General features: G+C 36.4%; 1 protein-coding gene and 1 long non-coding RNA gene across 2 annotated transcripts; both read left to right on the top strand.

The window, feature by feature from the left end:
- On the top strand, window positions 1–21542 carry LOC112020890 (DNA repair protein XRCC2 homolog). The gene is made up of 10 exons (XM_065772334.1): window positions 1–506; window positions 951–1099; window positions 5456–5523; window positions 7286–7348; window positions 10319–10453; window positions 19975–20068; window positions 20573–20609; window positions 20734–20834; window positions 20940–21025; window positions 21135–21542. The coding sequence occupies exons 1-9, from the start codon at window positions 185–187 to the stop codon at window positions 20961–20963; spliced, it is 993 nt and encodes a 330-aa protein (XP_065628406.1). The 5' UTR covers window positions 1–184; the 3' UTR covers window positions 20964–21025; window positions 21135–21542.
- Window positions 1276–2175, top strand: LOC136067072 (uncharacterized). The gene is made up of 2 exons (XR_010628581.1): window positions 1276–1343; window positions 1803–2175. It is a non-coding gene; the product is annotated as an uncharacterized LOC136067072 (long non-coding RNA).
- Window positions 21543–22995: the final 1453 nt, after the last annotated feature.

Here is a 22995-nt window from a genome sequence, read left to right as displayed (position 1 = left end):
TTTGTTAATTAAAAAAAAAAAAAAAAGGTTTTTGCCAAACGGGGTGGGAAGTTACCAAACTCCAAAAGTACGAGAGGGAGAACTTATCAATCAATGCTTGATTCTCTTATTTCCCGCTGTTTGTTCACTTTGTTGTTTATAGTGTGTGTGAAATTAAGAATCGAAGTAGAGGAGTTGGGAAGAGATGGAAGCAAAGGGATGGATCTCAGGGGACGAGAGTGCGAAAGAGATGCTGGGTAGGGTCTTAAGTAGAACGCGTCCCTTCTTGCTTCTTCCTCCACTTCACAGGGTTCCTCTACGCCCTCGTAATGTTCTTGAGATCGTCGGCCCTTCTCCTTCTGCCAAAACCCACCTCCTCATTCAGGCTGCACTCACTTGCGTTCTTCCTATAGACTGGAATGGCGTCCACTATGGAGGCTTCGACGGCTTTGTTATCTTCATCGACTTGGATTGCCGATTTGACATTTTCCGCTTTTCACACTTGCTCAAGCTTCGATTAGCGTCTGGTAAACAATCTCTTTTTTTTTTTTTTTTTAAATAAATTTTTTATATCGTAGGAGAACTCCACTTAGATTAATTGCACGTCGTCTCAGAGCATACCGTATATCAATCCACACTGTTAATCAAATTCTTACGGCCTAAGCAGTTTATCCTCGTGCCCAGAGGCTTGGTTTTAAGTTTTAATATATTTGTGATTTTTGGTGCAATCAAACAGTAGAAAATTATATAATTTTCCCTATGAGAGATGGTTTATGTTGAATCAAGCTGAGGCCTATTGTATGAAACCAAGTGAAACAATTTCTGAATCTGCTCCTTATAGGGGTTAGGGGTCCAGCTATAATTTTGTTTCATCAAATTACAAATTTTATCTTTCCATATTGTTGTTTTTTTTTTAGAACTTTGGGCAAGTTAGTGTTTAAATTTACCATAGTTTGGTATGATTTTTTCAGGATCAATCAGTGAAATTGATAGGGAGCAAAACAACAGTACGAAAGAGAGATCAAGTATTGCTTATGATGAGGAATTATATACTTTGTGCATGAGACGTTTTTTGTATGTCCGTTGTTATGATAGTTTTGAATTTCTTGCCACTCTTAAGGTGAGGAGTACTTTTGCTTTTTACTTTTTAGTAAGTGTTATTGTGTAGTGTATGAGTTTTTCCTTGAAATGCTACTATTGCTTTTGAAATCATTAAAAGTCGGGAAAAAAGGGATGTAGATGCAAGGGAAAAGGGAAAGAGTGAACCCACACAATGGAAGAGATGTAAAATATCTTCATCGACTTGGATTGCCGATTTGACATTTTCCGCTTTTCACACTTGCTCAAGCTTCGATTAGCGTCTGGTAAACAATCTCTCTTTTTTTTTTAATATATATTTTTAATTTTTATATCATAGGAGCACTTCACTTAGATTAATTGCACGTCGTCGCAGAGCATATCGCAGAGCATACCGTATAACAATCCACACTGTTAATCAAATTCTTACGGCCTAAGCAGTTCATCCTCGTGCCCAGAGGCTTGGTTTTAAGTTTTAATATAGTTGTGATTTTTGGTGCAATCAAACACTAGAAAATTATATAATTTTCCCTATGAGAGATGGTTTATGTTGAATCAAGCTGAGGCCTATTGTATGAAACCAAGTGAAACAATTCCTGAATCTGCTCCTTATAGGGGTTAGGGGTCCAGCTATAATTTTGTTTCATCAAATTACAAATTTTATCTTTCCATATTGTTGTTTTTTTTTTTAGAACTTTGGGCAAGTTAGTGTTTAAATTTACCATAGTTTGGTATGATTTTTTCAGGATCAATCAGTGAAATAGATAGGGAGCAAAACAACAGTACGAAAGAGAGATCAAGTATTGCTTATGATGAGGAATTATATACTTTGTGCATGAGACGTTTTTTGTATGTCCGTTGTTATGATAGTTTTGAATTTCTTGCCACTCTTAAGGTGAGGAGTACTTTTGCTTTTTACTTTTTAGTAAGTGTTATTGTGTAGTGTATGAGTTTTTCCTTGAAATGCTACTATTGCTTTTGAAATCATTAAAAGTCGGGAAAAAAGGGATGTAGATGCAAGGGAAAAGGGAAAGAGTGAACCCACACAATGGAAGAGATGTAAAAAAATCAAAACAATTTATCTTCCTTAAAAGCATTCTTTGCCAAGAATTCTGGTTTTATTTATGGGTTATACACAAATACCTAATAATTAAAATTAATCATAAAAGCATGCTCTGGTAAGAATTCTTGCTTCAGTTAGGGGCAAATTACATGTAACTGCATAATGATTACCTTGATAACTATCGTCAATTGGCATGTTTTGTAAAAGTCACAATGGTCTGCTTAAGATATTAGAATTTATTATGAAGTACTTGTTAGGTGCTGCTAGAATTTAGAGGTAATGTGGAAATATCATGGAAACCTGCTCAATTTGACAGATACTTGTTCATTTATCATTTTATTTCAATAAGATTTCCATGTGGTGGTTCCTTCTTCCTTCAAAATAAAAGAAGTGAAACCCCTTTCCATGGAAAAGGCACTATTCTGAATGGAAATAGTGCACAGAGGAGAAGGATAAGGCATTTTGGTAGGAAGAAAATAATGTTCTCTAGGATTGAAAAACAAAAAAAAAAAAACAAAAAACAAAATTAGGGAATAAAAGAGAAGACATTGAGCAAGGAGAACCAGTGTATAATGCCTCTAATGTGGATAGAATTGGCATCAATTTAGTGCTAAGCTTGTTGCAAAAAATATTTGGTGAAATTTCATTTATACGGGAAGCTTAATGTTTTAGGATCCATGTCATTTGTTATATTAGAGCTTTGAGGGGATCTTCTTTTAATGTGTTCCCTTGGCAGAGCATATGGGTTGTGAAGTTTCCACATCGAGTTGCTTTCTTTGTTTGGACGGCTGAATGGGGGAAGATTATTATATGTGAGAACTTGAGAAGGTGAGGGTTTATACTAGTAGATTGGTGTTGTGTTTGTCAACATATTGGGGAGGATGTTGACCACTTGTTGGTTCATTGTGAGGGGGTTTTTAAGTTGTGGAGTTTTGCTCTTACAACTTTTGGAGTTTCTTGGATTTTCTAAAAGAAGGTGTGTGATTTATTGATGGGGTGGAGGAACTGGTTAGGGAATCGTGCTTCAAATATTTGGAATTTGGTTTCCCTTGTGTTATGTGAATTATTTGGAGGGAGAATAATAATCACATTTTTGAGGATAAGGAGCATTATTTACTGGCACATTGTTTGACATTGGTCACGAGCTTGGGGTTTCAAGTCTAGTGATTCCATTCTGTTGTTTCTAGATTCTCTTCTTGTTTGTGCATAGTTTGTTTGGTTGCTTGCTTGCTTGTTTGTTTGTTTGTTTGTTTGTTTGTTTGTTTGTTCCTTGTTTAATAAACTTTTTTCTTATTTTTATCAAATAAGAAAAAAATCTTCTTTAGGTTTGTGGACATACCGTTTCTACTACTGAGCGTTTTTATTGGGTGATTTGAAATTTTGAATTAATAAGAACATTTATGCATTTAGCACTATGTGCCGTTGCTTTTTTCTATTTTACAATCCCAAAATTGTTTTAATTCCTTTGTTAAGCCATGTCATGGTGCTTCTTAGCTGCTATTTGGAGGGGTCAAGATCACATTGCTTCCCTTCCATTAGCTGCTGCACAAAAATCAAATGGCAATTTGAAGCATAACTGTTTGTCATTTATAGGATGTTACCATTTAATGAAAACAAGATTGACAATGGTTTGAAGCATCTTTAGATTCTTTAATCAAAATATGTCATTGTAGATAACTTATATAAGAGTAAACTTGAACTGATATATAATTATGCTGAGTTCTTGGTTATTGAGACATAAGGTCAACCTCCTATTGCCTGGTGTATTATGGTTTTCTTTGTATATATACGTTTATAAAAAAATTAAGTCTCTTCACATATTATGTAGGATGCAATCTTGAATATTTTTAAAGTCAAAGTGAGATTCACTAATAGATTGTTTGTTAGACTAACTTGTTTGGTTATGAGTCTAGCTTATTTTATTCTTGTGTAGGCTTATTTTAAGTTTCTTTCATTATCAGGAATTCTTTTATTTTATAGAGTAAACTTCATATTTGGTCCCTAACCTTTACACCATATTTCAATTTAGTCCATAATTTTTCAATTGTGTCAATTTGGTCCCTAATCTTTCATTATCGTGTCAATTTAGTTTCTGCTTTTATATTTTAGATGAAAATTACTGACATGACAAATGGCCAAAATAAAATTTAAGTTTATTGTCACATTAATAGAAACTAATTTTTTGTTTTGGTTATTAGACACATCATCAATTTTCATCCAAAAGATAATGGCATGGACTAAATTGACACGGTACTGAAAGGTTAGGGACCAAATTGACACGATTGAAATATTAGGAATCAAATTGAAATATAGTGTACAGGATAGGGACCAAATACGTAATTTACCATATTTTATAATTTCGACTTTTAGCTTTCCATGGTATGTTAATCTCTTGTGGTCTTGCACCAATTAGAGAAAACTTTGATTAATAAAATTTCAGCATATTTTGCTGGAGATTCCGTTAAATTTGTTAAGGTTAGACTCCTAAAAGGTTGTCGAGACTCAAATATTTTCTAATTCTTCTTTCTCCTTTTTATTGAAATTTGAGCCTGAACCAGATCTCAATTAGACCCCTTTCAAGCCCTATATAAATTTGAAAATCATATTTTATATAAACCCCAACATAGCCCCCAACCAATGAACACCAAAAATCCGTAAAAAAAAAAAAAAAAAAAATCAAAGTTACCATTCTTGGTACTGATCACAGGTGATATTTATAGCCTTTGGACAGCATCTATTTTTCTTTGTTTTTTTGTGTTATTTCAACTATGAATCCTTTATAGTCCCAAAATTATCCCATGGTAATCACACAATCCTGTTATCTAGAGTGTTTAGGCCCACATATATTATCACAGGGATGATGGCATAATCATAGCATGATTAGAGAAAGAATATACTCTTTGGAAGCCTAAGGCTAAGCAAAAGCCCAAGAATAAGTGTCCAAGATCCCTATTGGTTATAACACAATTTATAATTATCACATTGAAAAGTTTCACAAGGGTTCATTCTTGGGGGTGGCAGGGGGGGTGGTGGGCGGGAGAAGGGCAGGTTTGCAAGGATTATTCTTGAGAAAAGAATCATCCCCCATGCTAACAATGGCAGATATTACCTCAAATGTCCATGCCAAAAACAAAAGCAAACATTTTACTATGATAATCCAACTACCTTGATCACATTTTTGTGTTTAAGAATCATTTATTCAAGCAGTTCTACATCCCCCAATACCTTATTGAAGAAGGTGCATTAATTTTGGCCATACTTTGTTATTGTTTCCTTGATAATCTTATTTCAATCGTGGAAGGTTATAATTTGATTCTTTTACCTTCTGGATTAAAGACATTGCACTATCGGATTCAGAAGGAAAAAGCATATGGCACTTGTGTTCATATGCTCCTGATTGACAGGTTTGTCGTGTAATATGGAATATTATATTTCTGTATTGTTTTCTAGGACTTTGTTGTTGGCTTTACCAATCCCCCCCACCCCCCTTCTCACCCCACTCCGGACGGAAGCTTGAATGGGTTGTGATACCAATTTTGATCTAGGATCATTAGATATTCAGCACTAAAGTAGAATTATTGATGAGGTTTGTTTTGAAGGGTTATTAAATAAGGTTGATGTTTAAGGGTTTAGGTAATGAAACAATAGGATTTTGAATGCGTTGATGGCTGTTTGGTATTAAAACAAGGAATAGTGCATGAAATAAAGAAAGATAAAACACCAGTCAATCACATGATTCACATCTATGTTCTCCTAACTCCTAAGCAATCACATTTGGCAATCATACCTCAAAGCTTAAAATAAGCTGTTGGAATTTTTTTTAAAAATCAACCTCTCTGTCAATGTTACTAATTACAATAAAGCCTTTATATAGACTATTGCTAGGTATTTTCTTAGAAGAACTAGGACTCCTAAAAAGACTAAGATTACTAATAAAATAGAAAAATTAATTAATAACTTCTAAACCAAATAGAAAAAGGACTTAAAACAATAAGACTCATGGCCATGGGCCTTTGGAACAGACAATTACAAAATCCTTTTTAAAGTTTTCTGCTTGGGGAAGGGGGAAAGGGGGACCCTGGGGTGTGTGTTTACTAGCCTCTGTTTGATTATTTATTCCTCTGCAAATGGGCTCATGATCCACAATGGTAACCTAAGCAGAGATGCTCTATCTAAAATGTTGAAAATTGACTTATGTAATTTTTGTAATTAATTGTATACCCTTGTACTCCCTGTGTACTTCGGTGTCTCTTTCTTTGATATCAATAAATCTTTATTACTTATCAAAAAATATGTTGAAAATTGACTTCACAGTTTCAACAGGACTCATGGCCATGGGCCTTTGGAACAGACCATTACAAAATCCTTTTCAAAGTTTTCTGCTTGGGGAAGGGAGAAAGGGGGACCCCCGGGGGTGTATTTACTTGCCTCTGTTTGATTCTTTATTCCTCTGCAAATGGGCTCATGATCCATAATGGACCTAAGCTGAGATGCTCTTTCTAAAATGTTGAAAATTGACTTATGTAATTTTTGTAATTGATTGTATACCATTGTACCCCCTGTGTACTTGGGAGTCTCTTTCTTTGATATCAATCAATAAATCTTTATTTCTTATAAAAAAAAAGTTGAAAATTGACTTCACAGTTATATATTGGATAGCATTGGTTGCCACTGAAATAAGTGCCACTTTTCTATAGGAAAATTAGTTGATTCAAAGACACGATCACTGAATGCTTTCACAGTAAATTGTTTTTAGCAGGAAGCTACTTTTCATGAAACTGATGGAGCCTTATTCACTGCACATACAGGAGATCTATTATAGAGTTGGGCCTTATTCACTGCACATAGAGTTGGGCCTAGTAGGTTACATAATAGAAATTTTCTTAAATGCTGATAAATAATTGTTTACTGTTTAGATGCCTGACTTCAGATATTAGGTTACTAAGATTCCTTTTTGGCCTTAGATATGAAAATTGCAACAAACAATTTCTATTTCCATGCTTCAAATATATTAATAAATAGAATTTGAATATTTTAAAGTTAAACGATTATTATGTGATGTTCCTTCCATTTGGCATGATATGCATTGTGAATTTTTTGCTGGTTTTGGCATGATTGAAGTAACTTAATTGTTAATATCTGAATGTGAATCCCTTTTCTTACCAGCATTGGGGCTTTCCATTGGATAGATCGTGCCTCAACATGTTTGCCACTAAGGGGTAATAACAGGTATCAGATATAACTGTGTGGCTTAGAATTGTGTACACAGCATACTTATCTTTTAGTCATTGTTTTACAAAAGTTGGTGTGGTTAATCCATTTTTCTTTTCCTTTATATAGAAATAATGTTAGTCACTTGCTGATTTGCCAACAGCCATGTTTCTTCCCTGGTTTGGTTTTTTTTTTCTCATGCTAAGTATGTAAAACTTCGTAGAATTCCAGTGAGGCCTCACATCAAAATTGTCCTTTTGAATAATTTGATCTTTAAGCTCACTTTCCTGGTAGATTTTTGCTGCCTGTGTCAGTATGATGTCGGGAAAGTTATTTGATATACCCAGTTATTGTTTACAATTCAAGGTTTCTCCAATTCGAGGAAGGCTAAGGATTTTTATGTGCAAGCAATAGGTGATGCTGAGACCTGTTCCTAACTAGCTAAGGGCCCTTTGCTGTTGTCTTTCTGCTTTTGAAATGGGATTTGATTCAGTGACTAGCATGAAGATACATAGATGGAAACATTGCTTTATAGCCAATTGCCTTCTTCTTAACTGTTGAAAGTTAATCTTGGGTGCAGAGAAGTTTGGAAGATGGGAGAAAGACATTGCAAAAAAGAATAATCTGCTTGTGTGATAAGAAGTTTTTTAGTACTAAAATTTTTAGAACTCAAATTAAATATTTAATGAATTGAGATACTGAACTAAAAACTGATGCAAAGCCTTCTAGAAAAGCTATATATATATTTGATAAGTAATAAAGATTTATTGATATAGAAAAAGAGACACCCAGGTATATAGGGAGTAGGAGTATGCATACCAATCCAAAATACATACCTTTCTTTTTCTTTAATTGTCAATTGTTAGACTTTTTCTCAAGGCAACAGTCCATACAAAGGAAGCCACTCTAGAAGGAACCTGCTGCTTCCAAATGCTCTTCCAATGGGAAAAAAAATTATCACTGGCCAGCTAGAAGATGGTAATACACACTAATCACAAACCCTTTACTCCTAGTAGGTAACCAACACCTCTCATCCTCCCTAATCCCCTTTACAGGAGTGCCATAAATGGTATCCATGAAGCTTGATAAAACTTCCAATTCCTAATCATGCACATCCCTAAAAAAATGTATATCCCAATGAAGGACTCCGTTGGTGTACTTCATAAGATCAACCACACTTGCCTCCTTGTTTTGGCAAATCCTAAATAATTTGGGATAGCAGTTAGCAAGAGAAGTCATTCCACACCATCGGTCTTGTCAAAACTGCACTTTTGATCCGTCCCTAACTTCATACAAGATAAACCAAGACAAAGTGGGCCATCCCCGTCTTATATCTTTCCACAAACTGACTTCGTAGGGACTAGAGAATGAGCTAGAACACCTAAAGAAAGTGTAGCGCAAACAGTAGCCTATTGAACAAGATAAAATTTGGGTTCATCCCCTAGGTCACCCCATAAAAAGTTCCATTGATGTCTAGCAATTTGGTTAGCCACAAAAGCAGGGATAGGAAATAAAGAAAGAAAATAAGTAGGTAGATTTGAGAGAGTGCCCTTAATTAAAGTGACTCTACCTCCCTTAGATAAATATAATTTTTTCCAATCCGTTGATTTCCTTTCACCTTCTCCAGAATTTGATTCTATATTATCTTATTCTTGAATTTTGCACCCAAAGGAAGACCCAAATATTTCAAAGGAAGAGAACCTTGCTTACAGCCTAGGACAGCCACCAATAATTCAATGTTATGAACTGCCCCCACAAGCACCAATTCAGACTTACCTAGTTTTATTTTCTGGCTCGAAATAGCCTCAAACCAAATGAGCGCCATGAGGAGTATTAGCATTTGATCAAGGTCAACATCTCAGGAAATTAGGGTATCGTCAGCAAAAAGAGATGAGAAATCACCAAAGACTTTCCTTTTAATCACCTACATGAAAACTTGACAGGCGACCTTCCTTAACAGCTTTATCCAACATTCTACCAACGGCTTACATAACCAACATAAATAACAAAGGGACAAAGGATTTCCTTGTTGCAACCCCCTTGAACTCCCAAAAAAACTGCAGGGAGATCCATTAATAAGGATAGAAATACGAACAGTAGATAAACAAAAAGAAATCCACTGCCTCCACTTATTAGAGAATCCATAGCGCTTAAGCAAGTGTATAAGAAAGCCCCAATTCACATGCTCAAAGGCCTTCTCTATGTCCAATTTACATAGTAAACTTGGGTGACCAGACTTCAACCTAACTGTCAAGGCATTCATTATTAATGAGTACGGGATCAAGAATCTACCTGTTTAGAATAAAAGCATTTTGAGGATTTGAAATGATATCCCCTAGAACCATGTGAAATCAAATAGCCAAAACTTTAGCAATAATTTTATAAATCCCCTCAATAAGACTGACAAGACGAAAATTTCTTACGTCAACTGTTGCAGATTTTTTTGGAATGAGAGCAATGAAGGTTGCATCCCAACTTTTTTCAAACTGACCTTTAACATGAAAATGGTGGAATGCAACCATGATATTTGATTTGAGAATCCCCCAACAAGATTGAAAGAATGTCATTGGAAAACCATCTGGCCCAGGTGATTTGTCCCCATTAGAATCCTTGATAACTTAAAAAATCTCTGTCTCCTCAAAAGGTCTCTCTAACTAGAATAGGTGTTGATCTTTGCTACAACAAGTTTGTCCACGAGATCGGTACATGAATCTATTTATGCCAGAATAGGTGGTAGAGTTTAAAGAAATTATTTTTCCTTCACTGAATTTGTATGATCTAGTAACATTAATTATTCAAGCTTTCATGTTCCCCCAGATGTTGTAACTAGTTATCATTCTCACATATATGCATTCAACTTTTGATTATTGTTAGTTACTCTGATAAATGCTGTGATATTTGATAATTATTGGATTGAATATTTACTTATAAAGTCAGTCAGATTCTTAGATTGTACCTAATCTTAATGTTTAACTGTTTGGAATGCAGAAAAAGCCATTCTATTCAGACTGTGTTAGAAACTGTAGTTCAGGAGATTAGAAAGCTTCTGCTGCTGCATCCCATGCTTGCCATAGCTACAAAGGCAACTCTTTTCGGGAATAGAGCCATGAATGAGTCTAAATGGTGAGTTCCTAATAGGAAAAAGTTCTGATTATGTCATTATCGATACTTTTTTTCTTTAATGTGAGAAGGTCTTAATTTTTTGTCCACATAGGTCATATACTATGACCCTGTTTTTTAATAAATTGTTTTTGTGGTCAATATAAAAGAACCCTGACACCAAGTTCATTAGATTGAAAAGATTTGGTACTATTGATTGCAGACAACATTTTTCTTGTCTCAATTGTACTTTATTGGACAGATCTGTTTGGCCAACATCATGTGTGTCCAATGCATATCCTATACCCCACTTATGTCATATTGAGTTAGAGCCTTAGAGGTGGTCACTTACCTGCATAAGATTGTCTTTGACATCTATACCTGTATCCTTCATAAAAAGTACAAGTTATTTCTTACTTGTGTTCACTCCCTTGATTGCCATCTATCAGAAGGGTCCTTAACATGCCCCAAGAGAAGTGCTCCACCATGAATGTTGATTCAGGATTGCCATTGATGACATTAGTGATAATAGATTCACTAGTTATTGGGGGATTGTAACTGATATACCTAGTAATTGAAGTAGACTGCCATTTTGTGAGAGATAAGATTCTAAATGGAGCAATTGCTACACCGTTTGTGAAGTCTGAAGACCAACTTGTTGATTTCATCACAAAGGCATTATATAGGAGTCGATTAGAATCAATACGGAGGAGTTTTAGCAAGTTATAGAAGGATATTATAGAGATAATATATATATATATATATATGTATGTATTATATAAGTAATTTTTTTGCATAGGTAATAAAAGTTTTATTGATAAGAAAAATACAATGTGTTTACGATAGTAAACCCACTGCACTTGAAACGAATACAAACAAATCAAAGGGAAGAGCTAACTGAAATAAGGAAATCAGACATGGAAATACAATGTGTAAAACACCAAATACGAGACCGCTCAAACAACGTCCCAGCTAGCAAAGACTTCAATAGATCTCTAGGTCTCTCAATGTCTTCAAATGTTTGGGAATTGCGTTCCTTCTAGATCAACCACATAAGACATAGCAATACCATATTCCAAACATTTGAAGAAAGTGCCCCCAATCATTTCTTCCACGCAAAAAGGAGAGAAACAACTATATTCAGCATCACCCACTGGCCCCCAAACATAAGAAAGACTTCACTTCATAAAGCATGAATAAGCTTACAATGGAGCAGAAGATCATCTACAATTTCTTCATTACAATGACATAGGCAACGCTAATTAACAAGGGGCAAGTTCCTCTTGACAAGGTTATCTATTGTAAGAATCCCACCCCTAGTACTTGTCCATTAAAACACCATTTTAGGTACCTTAACACACCAAATGCTCTTCTAAGGGAAAGAAGCAAAAATGGCGTCCAATAATGAATTATAAAATGAGTGCACATCAAAAACACCACTTCAAGTCAACTACCAAATCAAGATATCATCACCCACCCCTCTTAAGTATTTTGGAGTAAATATGCATGAAAAAAATATAAACTTTCTCCAATTCCTAATCGTGAAAGCCACGATGGAATATTAAGTTCTAGCTTCTACATCTGGTGTAGTAAAAACCAAATCAAAATTCCAAGCTTCTTGAGCCATATCATAGGCAAACAAATCTGAATACAAATCTTTCAAAGAAATAGGACTGCTCCAAGGGTCGTACCAGAACCGAATACGAATACCCTCTCCTGTTGCATACACCACATGACCAAAGAAACTCTATGCACCTTTCCGAATTTTCTTCCACATCCCACAACCATGTGTCTCTTTGACAACTCTAGTGCACCAATCTCCTCTGGCCTCCCCATAGTTGGTGGCTATAACTTGATGCCATAAATGGGTGACTTCATTCCCACCTGCTTCATTGGCCAAACAACCTTTTCCCAAGCAACAAGCAGATATTCAAAGACTTTAGCATATCTCTCCCAAAGGAAATTTCTTTGAATTCTTTCTAATTTGTCCGCCACATGTTGAGGAATAGTAAACAAAGATAGACAATAAATGGGAAGGCTTGATAGAGTACTCTTCCATAAAGTAAGCCTATCTCCTTTTGACTAATATAAATGCTTCCAACCAGAGAGTTTTTTCTCCATCCTCTCTATAATAGAGTTTCAAATCGAAGAATCCTTATAATGAGCCCAAAGAGGCATACCAAAATAAGTCATGGGCAATGCTAACCTTACAACATAAGATACTAGCCAGAGCATCCAAATTCCCAACCTCACCATCAGGCATAATCTTACTCTTACCAAAATTTAATTCCAAGCCTGTGATAACTTCAAAGAAAATCAACACCATCCGAATATATAATAATTTTTCCCTAGATGCCTCACAAAAAGGGAAAAAAAAGAATGGTATCATTAGCAAAAAAGAGATAAGGAGGTTTGAGAAATATGCAAACCTCCTTGCGCATTGGGGATTGCTTGGAAACCACTAAGAAAACCCCCCTCTTTTGTCCTTTTCAATAATCTACTCAACACCTTTATCACCAATAGGAACAGGATTGGAGATAAGCGGTTCCCTTGATGAAGACTGCGAGAACTACCAAAAAACCCAGTTGCATTAACAAGCATTGAAAAATGTATTGTAGAAATACATGCCTTCATCTATCTCCCTCACTTCTCCCCAAAACCCATCCTCTCCATCAGGTACAACAAAGCACTCTAATTCACATGATCATAAGTCTTCTTAATATCCAACTTAACAATCACACTTGGAATGCCACTCTTCAATCTACTATCCAAGTATTCATTTACAATGAGAACAGAGTCAAGAATTTGTCTTCCCCCAACAAAAGAATTATGGGAATTGGATATGAGATTATCCAACGCACATCAGAGCCTATGAACCAACACCCTTGACAGAAGTTTGTACAAACTACCCACAAGGCTAATAGGATGACAATCTTTAATATTAACTGCATTGATCTTCTTGGGGATCAAGCACAAAAAAGTGGTATCGAGAGATTCTCAAAGACACATTGTCTATGAATGTCCTCAAAGAAAGCCATAACATCCCTCTTCAGAGCACACCAACACTTTTGAAAGAAAGCCATGGTAAAACCATCAGGGCCAGGAGCCTTATCATCCTCAACCTCACAAATTACCTCAAAAATCTCCTCTTTTTTCGAAGTCCCTTTCTAGTGATAACCTCTCAGATTCATTCAGACTAGAAAACTCTAAACCATCCACAATAGGCCTCCAAGATTCAGACTCCCGATATAAATTCTTATAAAAACCCACCACTTGATCCCGAATATCCGAATCAGCCTTATACATAATGTCCTCAACCTCCACATCCCTCATTGTATTAGCTCATCTATGGGAGTTAGCAAGCCTGTGAAATAACCTACTATTATTATCCTCCCCTTTTTTAAAAACAAAGCCTTTGATTTCTGCGTCCAAGAAAGCTAAATACTTGATATTGGCCTTAATCTTAGTTTTTCTTGTTCTATTTGCCGGAGACAAAACTTGCAGCCCTTCTCTCGTATCTAGATCCAAGAGCTCAGACAACAAACATTTTTTTCCTAATGGATATGTCCCCAAAAACATGTTTATTCCAATGCTTCAAATCTCCTTAGAGCCTTGAATTTACAAGCTCGAACATAACTAGGAGGCCCCACAAAATGATATCCATTCCACCAACATCGAACTTGTTCCACAAAACCCTTCACTTTGAGCCACATATTTTCAAATTTAAAGGAGCTCCTCCCTCGACGTGCCACCTGCCTTCACAAGAAGAGTACAATGATCGAATACCATAAGAGGAGAGGCCTCTAGGTCACATCCAAGAAATGATTCTACCAGTCAGCTGAAACCAAAACTCTATCAATTCTAGACACAGAAGGATTCTCAGAGTCTCGGAACCACGTATACTCACCCCCACCAAAGGTAGATCAACCAAAAAAATTCCTCAATAAAGTTCGAGAATTTGATCATGGTTGGACTAAAAGAAATACAACCTGAAGTTGGTTTACTGGATATCTGATGATGTTTAAATCACCAAAGGCACACCAAGCTGAGCTCCACCTCATTCTCACACTACCAAATTCTGCCCACATAGCATTCCTAAGACCATAAATAGCCAAAGCATACACCCTGTACAAATCCAAACAAACCTGTTTGCCACTCTAGAAACAGAAAATCTACCTACCACACAGTCAATTTTCTCACACCCTTCTGTCCCAAGTCAGGAGAACACCCCCTGCTGTGTGAATGGCATCCAAAACTACCGAATCTACAAAAGGACTGCTCCAGAGACTTTTCAAAACAGAGGAGTTGGTACGGTCCAATTTGTTTTCTGGAAAACACAACTTCACACATCCACTCTTTGAGTAAATTCTTCATAGTATCCCTCTTATGAGGATTGTTTAATCCTCTCACATTCCAAGATAAGAGTTTCTAGTTCATGGACAACAATCTGAGCCCATCCCGATGGAATTCACACTTCCTCTGGTACTTCTACCAAAGTGCCCATCATAATTAACAGAAGAAACTAAGTTCCTTAATTCCCTCGTACCTTTTTTAAGTGAAGAAGCAGTTTGACGGAGACTACCTACATCTCTCAAGTTGTTGAAAGAAAGTAATACATTGCCTCTCACTGGAATCCATAGGAAAACCCACGAATTTACCAAAGCCTATAACCATCCTTTTCACCCAAACTGACGGCTCCAAGTCATCTCCCACAAAAGTGTCATTCGGTACAGTACACCCTCATCTGTCACTAAATCTAGACCCCATAATGATCCCATTGAGCTAGAGGTACACAATCCAAAGAATTTTGATCGTTCTCAGCCTTACCTGACCCCATGGAATTGTCCCAATTCAACAATAGAATGTCATCTTCCTTTGAATCAGAAATCAACTTAAAAACTGGAGAGAATCGGTTTGGTCCCAACAACTTGTGGTAGCGAAGCATTTCGGAGAGCTCGAAAACCGATAGCATTGTTGGAAATCCCACATTTGGAGAATCAACAGTTTCGGTGATGTCGGAAAGCCCATCAAAATGATCATCGGAGCTGGAAACATGCAAACCCACCTCAGCCCTAGTGATTGGACAACCCACATCTGGACCATTGGTGAATGTAGTAGCAAAATCTATCTGCCCCACCTCGGCATTGCTGCTTAGGGGCCCACAAGAGAAGAACCAGCAGCCACAGCCACATCAAAGCAACCTTCGGACCTTGAAAACAGCCCACCCACCTTGTCAGTACTTGGAGACACTATCGGAGTCTTCTCGGCTGACTCGTGGGAGCCTGACCCTTCGCCCATCTCCCCTGAACTTGGGTGATTCTGTCTCACCAAGTGTTAAAAAACACCGGGTGCCTGTTGGGTTTTGGCCGTTGGGTGTGTTGGACTTGTTTGACCGCAGGCCCTAACACAGAAGGTTTAAAGACTTTTCCAGTCTTTACTCCTTTGGGTTGGACAATATTGGCCCAATTAACCATACGTTTGCTTTCACCTTCTAAATCAGCAGAAAATTTTAAAGAAAAATGGGTCTGGGTCCATTTAACAGATGTTACATGCATGTGGTGGCCAGATTTGAAATGAGTTGGTATATTTGACTTTTGAATTAAGTCAAATCCTCCAAATCTCTCATTTTGATTTAAATTGGCAGTAAGATTTCGAAACTGCTTCTCCATTCATTTCCTGATTTCACTTTACCATTAATATTTTTCCAAACTTGATTCCTTGAATTGCCAGTGGATTTTTCAAACCCACCACCACCAGCAACCACCTCCTTCCTCGGCCTTGAAGCTAATTTTCCCAAGAAAAAACTACGTAACTTCACTTCAAGAAAAGCCTAGACTCGCTTATTAACTCCTTCTAGGACATGCAAACAACCACGTCTTGCCCCATTATGATACTCTGAAATTTCCACTAAAATACCACCCTTATTCGATCTAATAGAAAACTCCAAGATTTTATAATTCTCATGAAAACGTTTGAAAAAATGTTGCTTGCTAAAATCCCAACGGAATAACTCTACCAAGCATGCAATGGTCCAATCCAGACTTGATTTACCAACCTAAATAGAACCACAATGCTTACCCCGCTTTTTAGTGATGGAATATGAATCCATATGAATAGTTATAGAAAGTATTGATACAAAAATTGCATAAATCTAATAAATCAGCATATGGAAAATAAAGATAGGCTCCTCATGGTTGTCAGCCAATCCAATAAAGTTCTAAAAAAGAACAACTTGAGATCAAGCATAGAACTTTTGGTGTCCTCAAAACTCCTGCTATTCCTTTCCCTCTAAATGCACCACATCAAGCAATGAGAGATAACCATCCAAATATGAGCATTCCAATGACGACCAAACTGACCTTGCTAGCTAAAAGCTCAACAACAGATTTTGGCATCACCCAATAAACTCCAAACAAACCTAAAATCGTGGACCATAAGTTTGACGCATTAAAGCAATGCAGCAAAAGATGATCAACAGATTCACCATTGCATTTGTACATTAATACCAATTTGTAATCCTTATCTTTCTCTTCCTTAAGTTGTCAATTGTAAAAATTTTACCCAAAGTTGCAGTCCATGCAAAGAAGGCTACTCTTAGAGGAGCTTTTGATCTCCATATGATTTTCCTTGGGAAAGAATGATCACTGGTGATTGCAACAGCACCCAGAAGTCGGTACTAAGTACCAACCTTGAAGCCCTTTTTCTTGTTTGGTTTCCTTTACATCTTATCCTCTCCAAACCCCTAATTACCATACCATAGATCATATCCATGAAGGTCATCAAGGACTCCAATTCCTAGTCTTGAATAGCCCGTACAAAGTGTAGATTCCAGTGAAGAACCTCATTGGTGAATTGCATTGAATCCTCCACGCTTGCTTCCTTATTATGACAAATCCTAAATAACTCGAGGTAGCATACAACAAGAGAACTCTCCCCACTCCATCCCTAACTTCATATAGAATGTGTCTTGACACAGAAGGCCAACTTTGTCTAATAGTTCTCCACACACTAAATCCATAAGTGTCAAGAACTGGGTTAGTACACCCCCCCCCCCCCCCCCCCCCCCCCCCCCCCCCAAATCTTCTAATACCCAAACCACTTGAAGAAAGAGGAGTACAATCATCTGTCCATTTAACTAGATGAGATTTGGTCTCTTCCCCCATACCACCCCATAAAATTTTTTGCTGTACTTTGTCAATATGGTTTGCCACATCTGTAGGGATAGGAAATAAAGAAAGGAAGTAGGTAGGCAAGCTCAATAGATTACTCTTAAGTAAAGTGACTCTACCTCCCTTGGATAAATATAAATGTTTCCAATGTTTCCACCCCGCAATTCCTTTCCACCTTCTCTAAAATTGGATTCCATATTGTCCTATCTTTGAAGCTAGCACCCAAAGGAAGACCCAAGTATTTCGTAGGAACCATGTTTACATCCTAGCACATCCACCAATAGCAGAATATTTTAATGAAGAAAAAATGGTGAAAAGGAAAGATGTTTTAGAAAGCTAAGTTGCTTAGAGAAAAGAAAGAATGAACTAGCTCTTCAAGAGACACACTCTTGGGTTAATACCTCATAGGTAGATTTATTGGATTCAAATTCAACTAGTTACAATGACGGCAACCTCACTTATTTATAGATACATAGGCAAGTCGCTGATTAGCTAGAAAGTTAGTTACAAAAACCTACCATGTACTGCGATGTGATTGGCCAAAGTCTAACAAACCTCTCTAACTAACTAATAGGCTATTGCATTTATTACTAACAATCTATCAACTAACTAACTTTCCGTTACAAGTGAAAGGATCTACTTATCATACAGCATAAGCACTAGTAAACGACTAGCTTTAAAAATGAACTGCATCATATTCCCTCCCACAGGAACCAACTTTGATTTACCCAAATTTATTTTTAAACCTGATCTTGATTCAAACCAGATGAGCACCATCCAGGGTAGAAGTAGCTGATACATAATGCACCAATCAACAAAAGTGAAACCCTTGTTCCTTAAATTGTCACTAGTGAGTATCTTACCCCAAGTTGTGGTCCAAACAAAAAAAGAAACTCATCGAGGAGCCTTAACTCCCTAAATATCTTTCCAAGGAAAGAAGACAGAGGAGGGGCCTTGCAGCCTATTATAATACGAGCGAATATCAAAGTCCCCGTTCTTCTTTAACTTCTATCTCTTGCGGTCTCCATTTTCAGTTGAAGGGGTATTAGACTCCAAAATATGAAAGAAATCCACCATTGTATCCAACTCCCAATCATTCAGATCTTCGAGTGAACCATACATCCCAACTCCTCTCCCTTACCCCTTGCCTTGCTAGAGAAAATCTACTGAGGAAAGTCGCTCAAACAAGTTGATTCCCACACCAATGGTCATGCTAGAATCTCACTCTATTCCTTACTCCAATCTCAAACCGAGTATTTTGGCGGAAAGCCTCCCAACCCATTCGAATACCTCTCCAAAAACTGCAACCATGTACACCCCTGCCCAACTTAGAAGTTCATTCCCCCCACACTTCCCCAAACTTCTAGCTACTACCCTCCTCCAATGTCATGCCTCCTCAACCCATAACGCCATAGTCATTTTTCCATCAAGGCTTTATTGAAGATAGTCAGTTTCCTTATACCTAAACCACCATTGGCCATAGGAGCACACACTTTATCCCATTTTACCAAAATGTAACTTAGATTCACCCCCCATACCTCCCCAGAGAAAGTCCCATTACATATTCTCGATCTTGTTAGCTGCATTAGTAGGAATGGTGAAAAGTGATAAATAATAGGTAGGAAGACTTGATAATGTATTCTTAAGCAATGTCAATCTACCACCTTTTGACAAATACAACTTCTTCCATCCCGCCAATCTTCTCTTAAATTTCTCTAAGATTGGATTTCAAATAGAAGGGGACTTATGAGAAGCCCCCTGAGGCATGCCAAGGTAAGACATAAGAAAAGTCCCAACCCTACATCCCAAAAATCTTTGCCAAAGCATGCACATTATCAACTTCCCCAATTGGAACCATTTCACTCTTACGTGCAACAACCTTCAAGCCTATCGCAACTTGAAAACGCAGTAACAACATTTGTATATGAAGGACCACTCCACATCTGCATCACAGAAAAGAATCGTATCATATGCGAACAAGAGATGTGAAAAACATACCCGATCACCCCTACCATGAGCCTTGAACCCTCTTATTAATCTCACCCCCTCCACTCTCTTCAACATCCTACTAAATACCTCTATCATAATTAAAAACAACATGGGAGATAACGGATCCCCTTGAACTTCCAAAGAAATCATTTGGAGACTCATTTACCAAAACAAAAAACTGAACAGTGGAAATACAAGTGCGAATCCACTTACACCATCTCTCCCCAAAGCATAATATAGGTAACAAATGTTTTGAGGGCTGGTATCTAAGAATTTCCAGCTCCTCCTTTTCTATGCAATGTCATCATCTTTTATTTTTTTTCGTTAACATGTTTCAAGTCTCTATTCTAGTCTAGGTTCTTGATTTATTGTAAAATATGCTAGCAGGAATTTAAGAAAACCAGATACTTCAAATTCACAAAGCGGGGGCATTACTGCTCTGCAACTTCCATACCGTGAGTATATGCCTTCTGTCTGGCAGGTAATGTTTCATGGTTAGTTACATGTTGATAGACTCATAGTATATTTCACCAGTATATGACCAGTTAATAATCAACTGTATGGCACATGTTATTGCGTGTTTTACTGATTGCAGCATGCTATAACTGAATCTTGTATTTCAAGATGAATATTGTCAGCTTGGGCTTTGTTCTTTAGTTATATAAGAGGAAGATTTCTACAAATTAATGTGGATACCTTAGATGTATTTTTGGCATTTTTGCTCATGTCATATATCTTGTGAAGAAATTTTGGACTCTAAGAATACAAATTGAAACTTGTTTACAAAACAGGTTTTACTGATGAAACTTTCTTGGTTAAAAAGTCTTTGCTGATAACATACTGAGGTGTGCGGTGAGACATCGAATGTAAATTATGAGTTTAGACAATGATCTTTCACCAGAAATTTTTCCTGAAATTATTATGGGGTCCATTCAGTGTTTAGAGTCTTACAGATTGATTGCCTGTATGTTAAAAATCTTTGCAGACCTTTGTTACACACAGGATACTTCTACGACCATCAGGTTCAGAATACTAACCAACTATTTCTGTCTTGTAGTTATAACAATACTAGCCAATTAATTTTTTTGTCCTTAAATACCAGCCCTCAAAACATTTGTTACCTATATTAATTTTCTTTGCTTCCAGATGATCATCTCGCTGTAAGTGATGATCAAAATCACTCGGTCTATCTTTCGGAATGGCTGCTGCCATCACTGAGTTTCCTTGACAAATTTATAGTGAAAGAGGTGAGCAGATGCCTATGCAACTCATTGATTGAGAATGTTATTAAAGGAATTGAGATTTAGCTTTTTCTATTGGACGTTTCTGGTATTTTGTTTTGGAACCTGCAGGCTGGTGTCTTCTTTGTTGCATGAAGTGTGTGAAGACTAGTGGTGCATTTTTGCTTCTTATTTATTGATCGCTCCTAGGATGCCAGGTCAACACCCCCCCCCCACCCCCCCCCCCCCCCCCTTTTTTTTCCGAAATGAAAACCCATATTTTACATGTTTTTTATTATTATTTAATTAACGGCTTTATTGATACAGGTTTTTTGCGTGTAAAATTTTGTTATAATTGGTTCTTTTGGAGGCATCAGGTCCAAATCTTACCAAGAAAGAACAATTATAAAATCTCATTGGCTCTGCAACTGGGAATTTATTGTTTTTATTTATTTATTTATTTTATTGGTAAGAAAAACAAATGAAAAAAAAAGGGATTTGTTCAATTAAAGGTATGAAATTTCAAGATATCGGTATATCCCAAGGATACAAAGGCCTCCATTCATCCAACATTCATTGAGTATGAGACTGGAAATCGAATTATTGCCATTCCAGGCCTACTGCAATTCAAATTATTTACATAACACTGTATTAATTTAAAAGTATTGGTGTTGTAAGTCTTAACTAACTGTATGTTCCATTGGATGTAACATAAATTCTCTAGCGTTTGAGGTAGATGATTTGTTATTTATTTATTTTTTTCCTCTTTAAAAATGTGGGTTAGTTAATAGGTTTATGATGAACTTGAAATAGTCTATAATTGTGGCATTCCTGGCTTTAGAAGTAGTGGTTTTTTAGCTTGATGATGGGTTATGTTGGTAACTGTTTTATAATCCAAACTTGCAAAACTACCATCCCCCTGGACCTAGTCCTCCCTCCCTTTCTCTCTCAATCTCAAATTTGTTGAGATCTGGGCGAGATCTAGATCCGTCAAATGCTCTTAGGCAATTAATTGAACCATAAGGTCCTTAAGCCCTCAATTTAACTAAAATATCTAAGACACCTCCTTAAATATTAATTTTCACAACTATAGCCTAAATTCAAATAATTCTCTAGTTAACTAATTCCTTTCCTATGTTTTTTTATTAAATTTGTAGTAGCTAATGTTATAAAATAATTTAATCTTAGAAACAAATCACATAATCCATAAATTCAATTTAAATGTTTCAAATACTGAAGGTATGGAGGTGCGGGAACTCACGAAAATACCTTATGTGACAAAGAAGGATGTTATAAGGATGATATATATACTCTTTGGAATTTTGGGAAGTTTCCATTTTTTACAAGTAAGAGTGTTGAGTAATTTAATTTATCTGAAAATGTTAAAATAGAACATTTTTTTGCAATAATTGTACGTTTTGTTTGTTGAAACCTAATAGTTTCATCTTACCTACGTCATTTTTTTAATAAATATATGCTTGTTGGAATGTGTTGAGATTAAATATATAAATTTTAAGAATTACTTAGATTTAAGAAAACCTATAAACTCATTCTTATAGTTCGAACATAGTTTGATACTTGATTTAGGCTAAGAGGCCTTAAATCAGTAATAAAATCAATTATGCGGTAAGTTTCTAATAATACTTATACTAAAGGTCCGTTTGGATACAACTTATTGTTGCTGAAAGTTGCTAAAAATTGATTGTTGCTGAAAACACTGTAGCAAAATAATGTTTAAATGTGTAAATAGTACCGTGGGAGCTATTTTTAATATTAAATATTTCGTGAACAGTGTATGAACAGTACGTGAACAATACACGCATTGTCATGAACAGTATTTTTTGTCCTTCAAAGTCAGCAAAAGCGGGCCAAAAAAAAAAGAAAAAAAAGAGGAAAACGCAAAGGAGAAAACGCGCCGCAACATTGAGCGCAATCCAAACCCACACTGAGTCCTATTTATGGGTGGTAATTTCACTTTCCCCTTGTTGATGCTCATTTTTTGACAAATGGCCTAACAACAAAAGAAGTCCAACAATAGAGAAGGCGAGGAAGGGAAGACAATAAAGGAATAAGGAAACAAGCCCAGTAGGCTGAAATGATAGGATTGATAGCTAACAGGCCCATAAGAACAAAAAGAGATAAAGAAGAAGCAAATGGGAAGCCCAAAGAATGAAGTAGTAAGCTTATT

This window comes from Quercus suber, unplaced genomic scaffold (assembly GCF_002906115.3).
Source record: "Quercus suber isolate HL8 unplaced genomic scaffold, Cork oak 2.0 scaffold_57, whole genome shotgun sequence".
Taxonomy (NCBI): domain Eukaryota; kingdom Viridiplantae; phylum Streptophyta; class Magnoliopsida; order Fagales; family Fagaceae; genus Quercus; species Quercus suber.
This window is presented reverse-complemented; position numbering and strand designations above follow the sequence as displayed.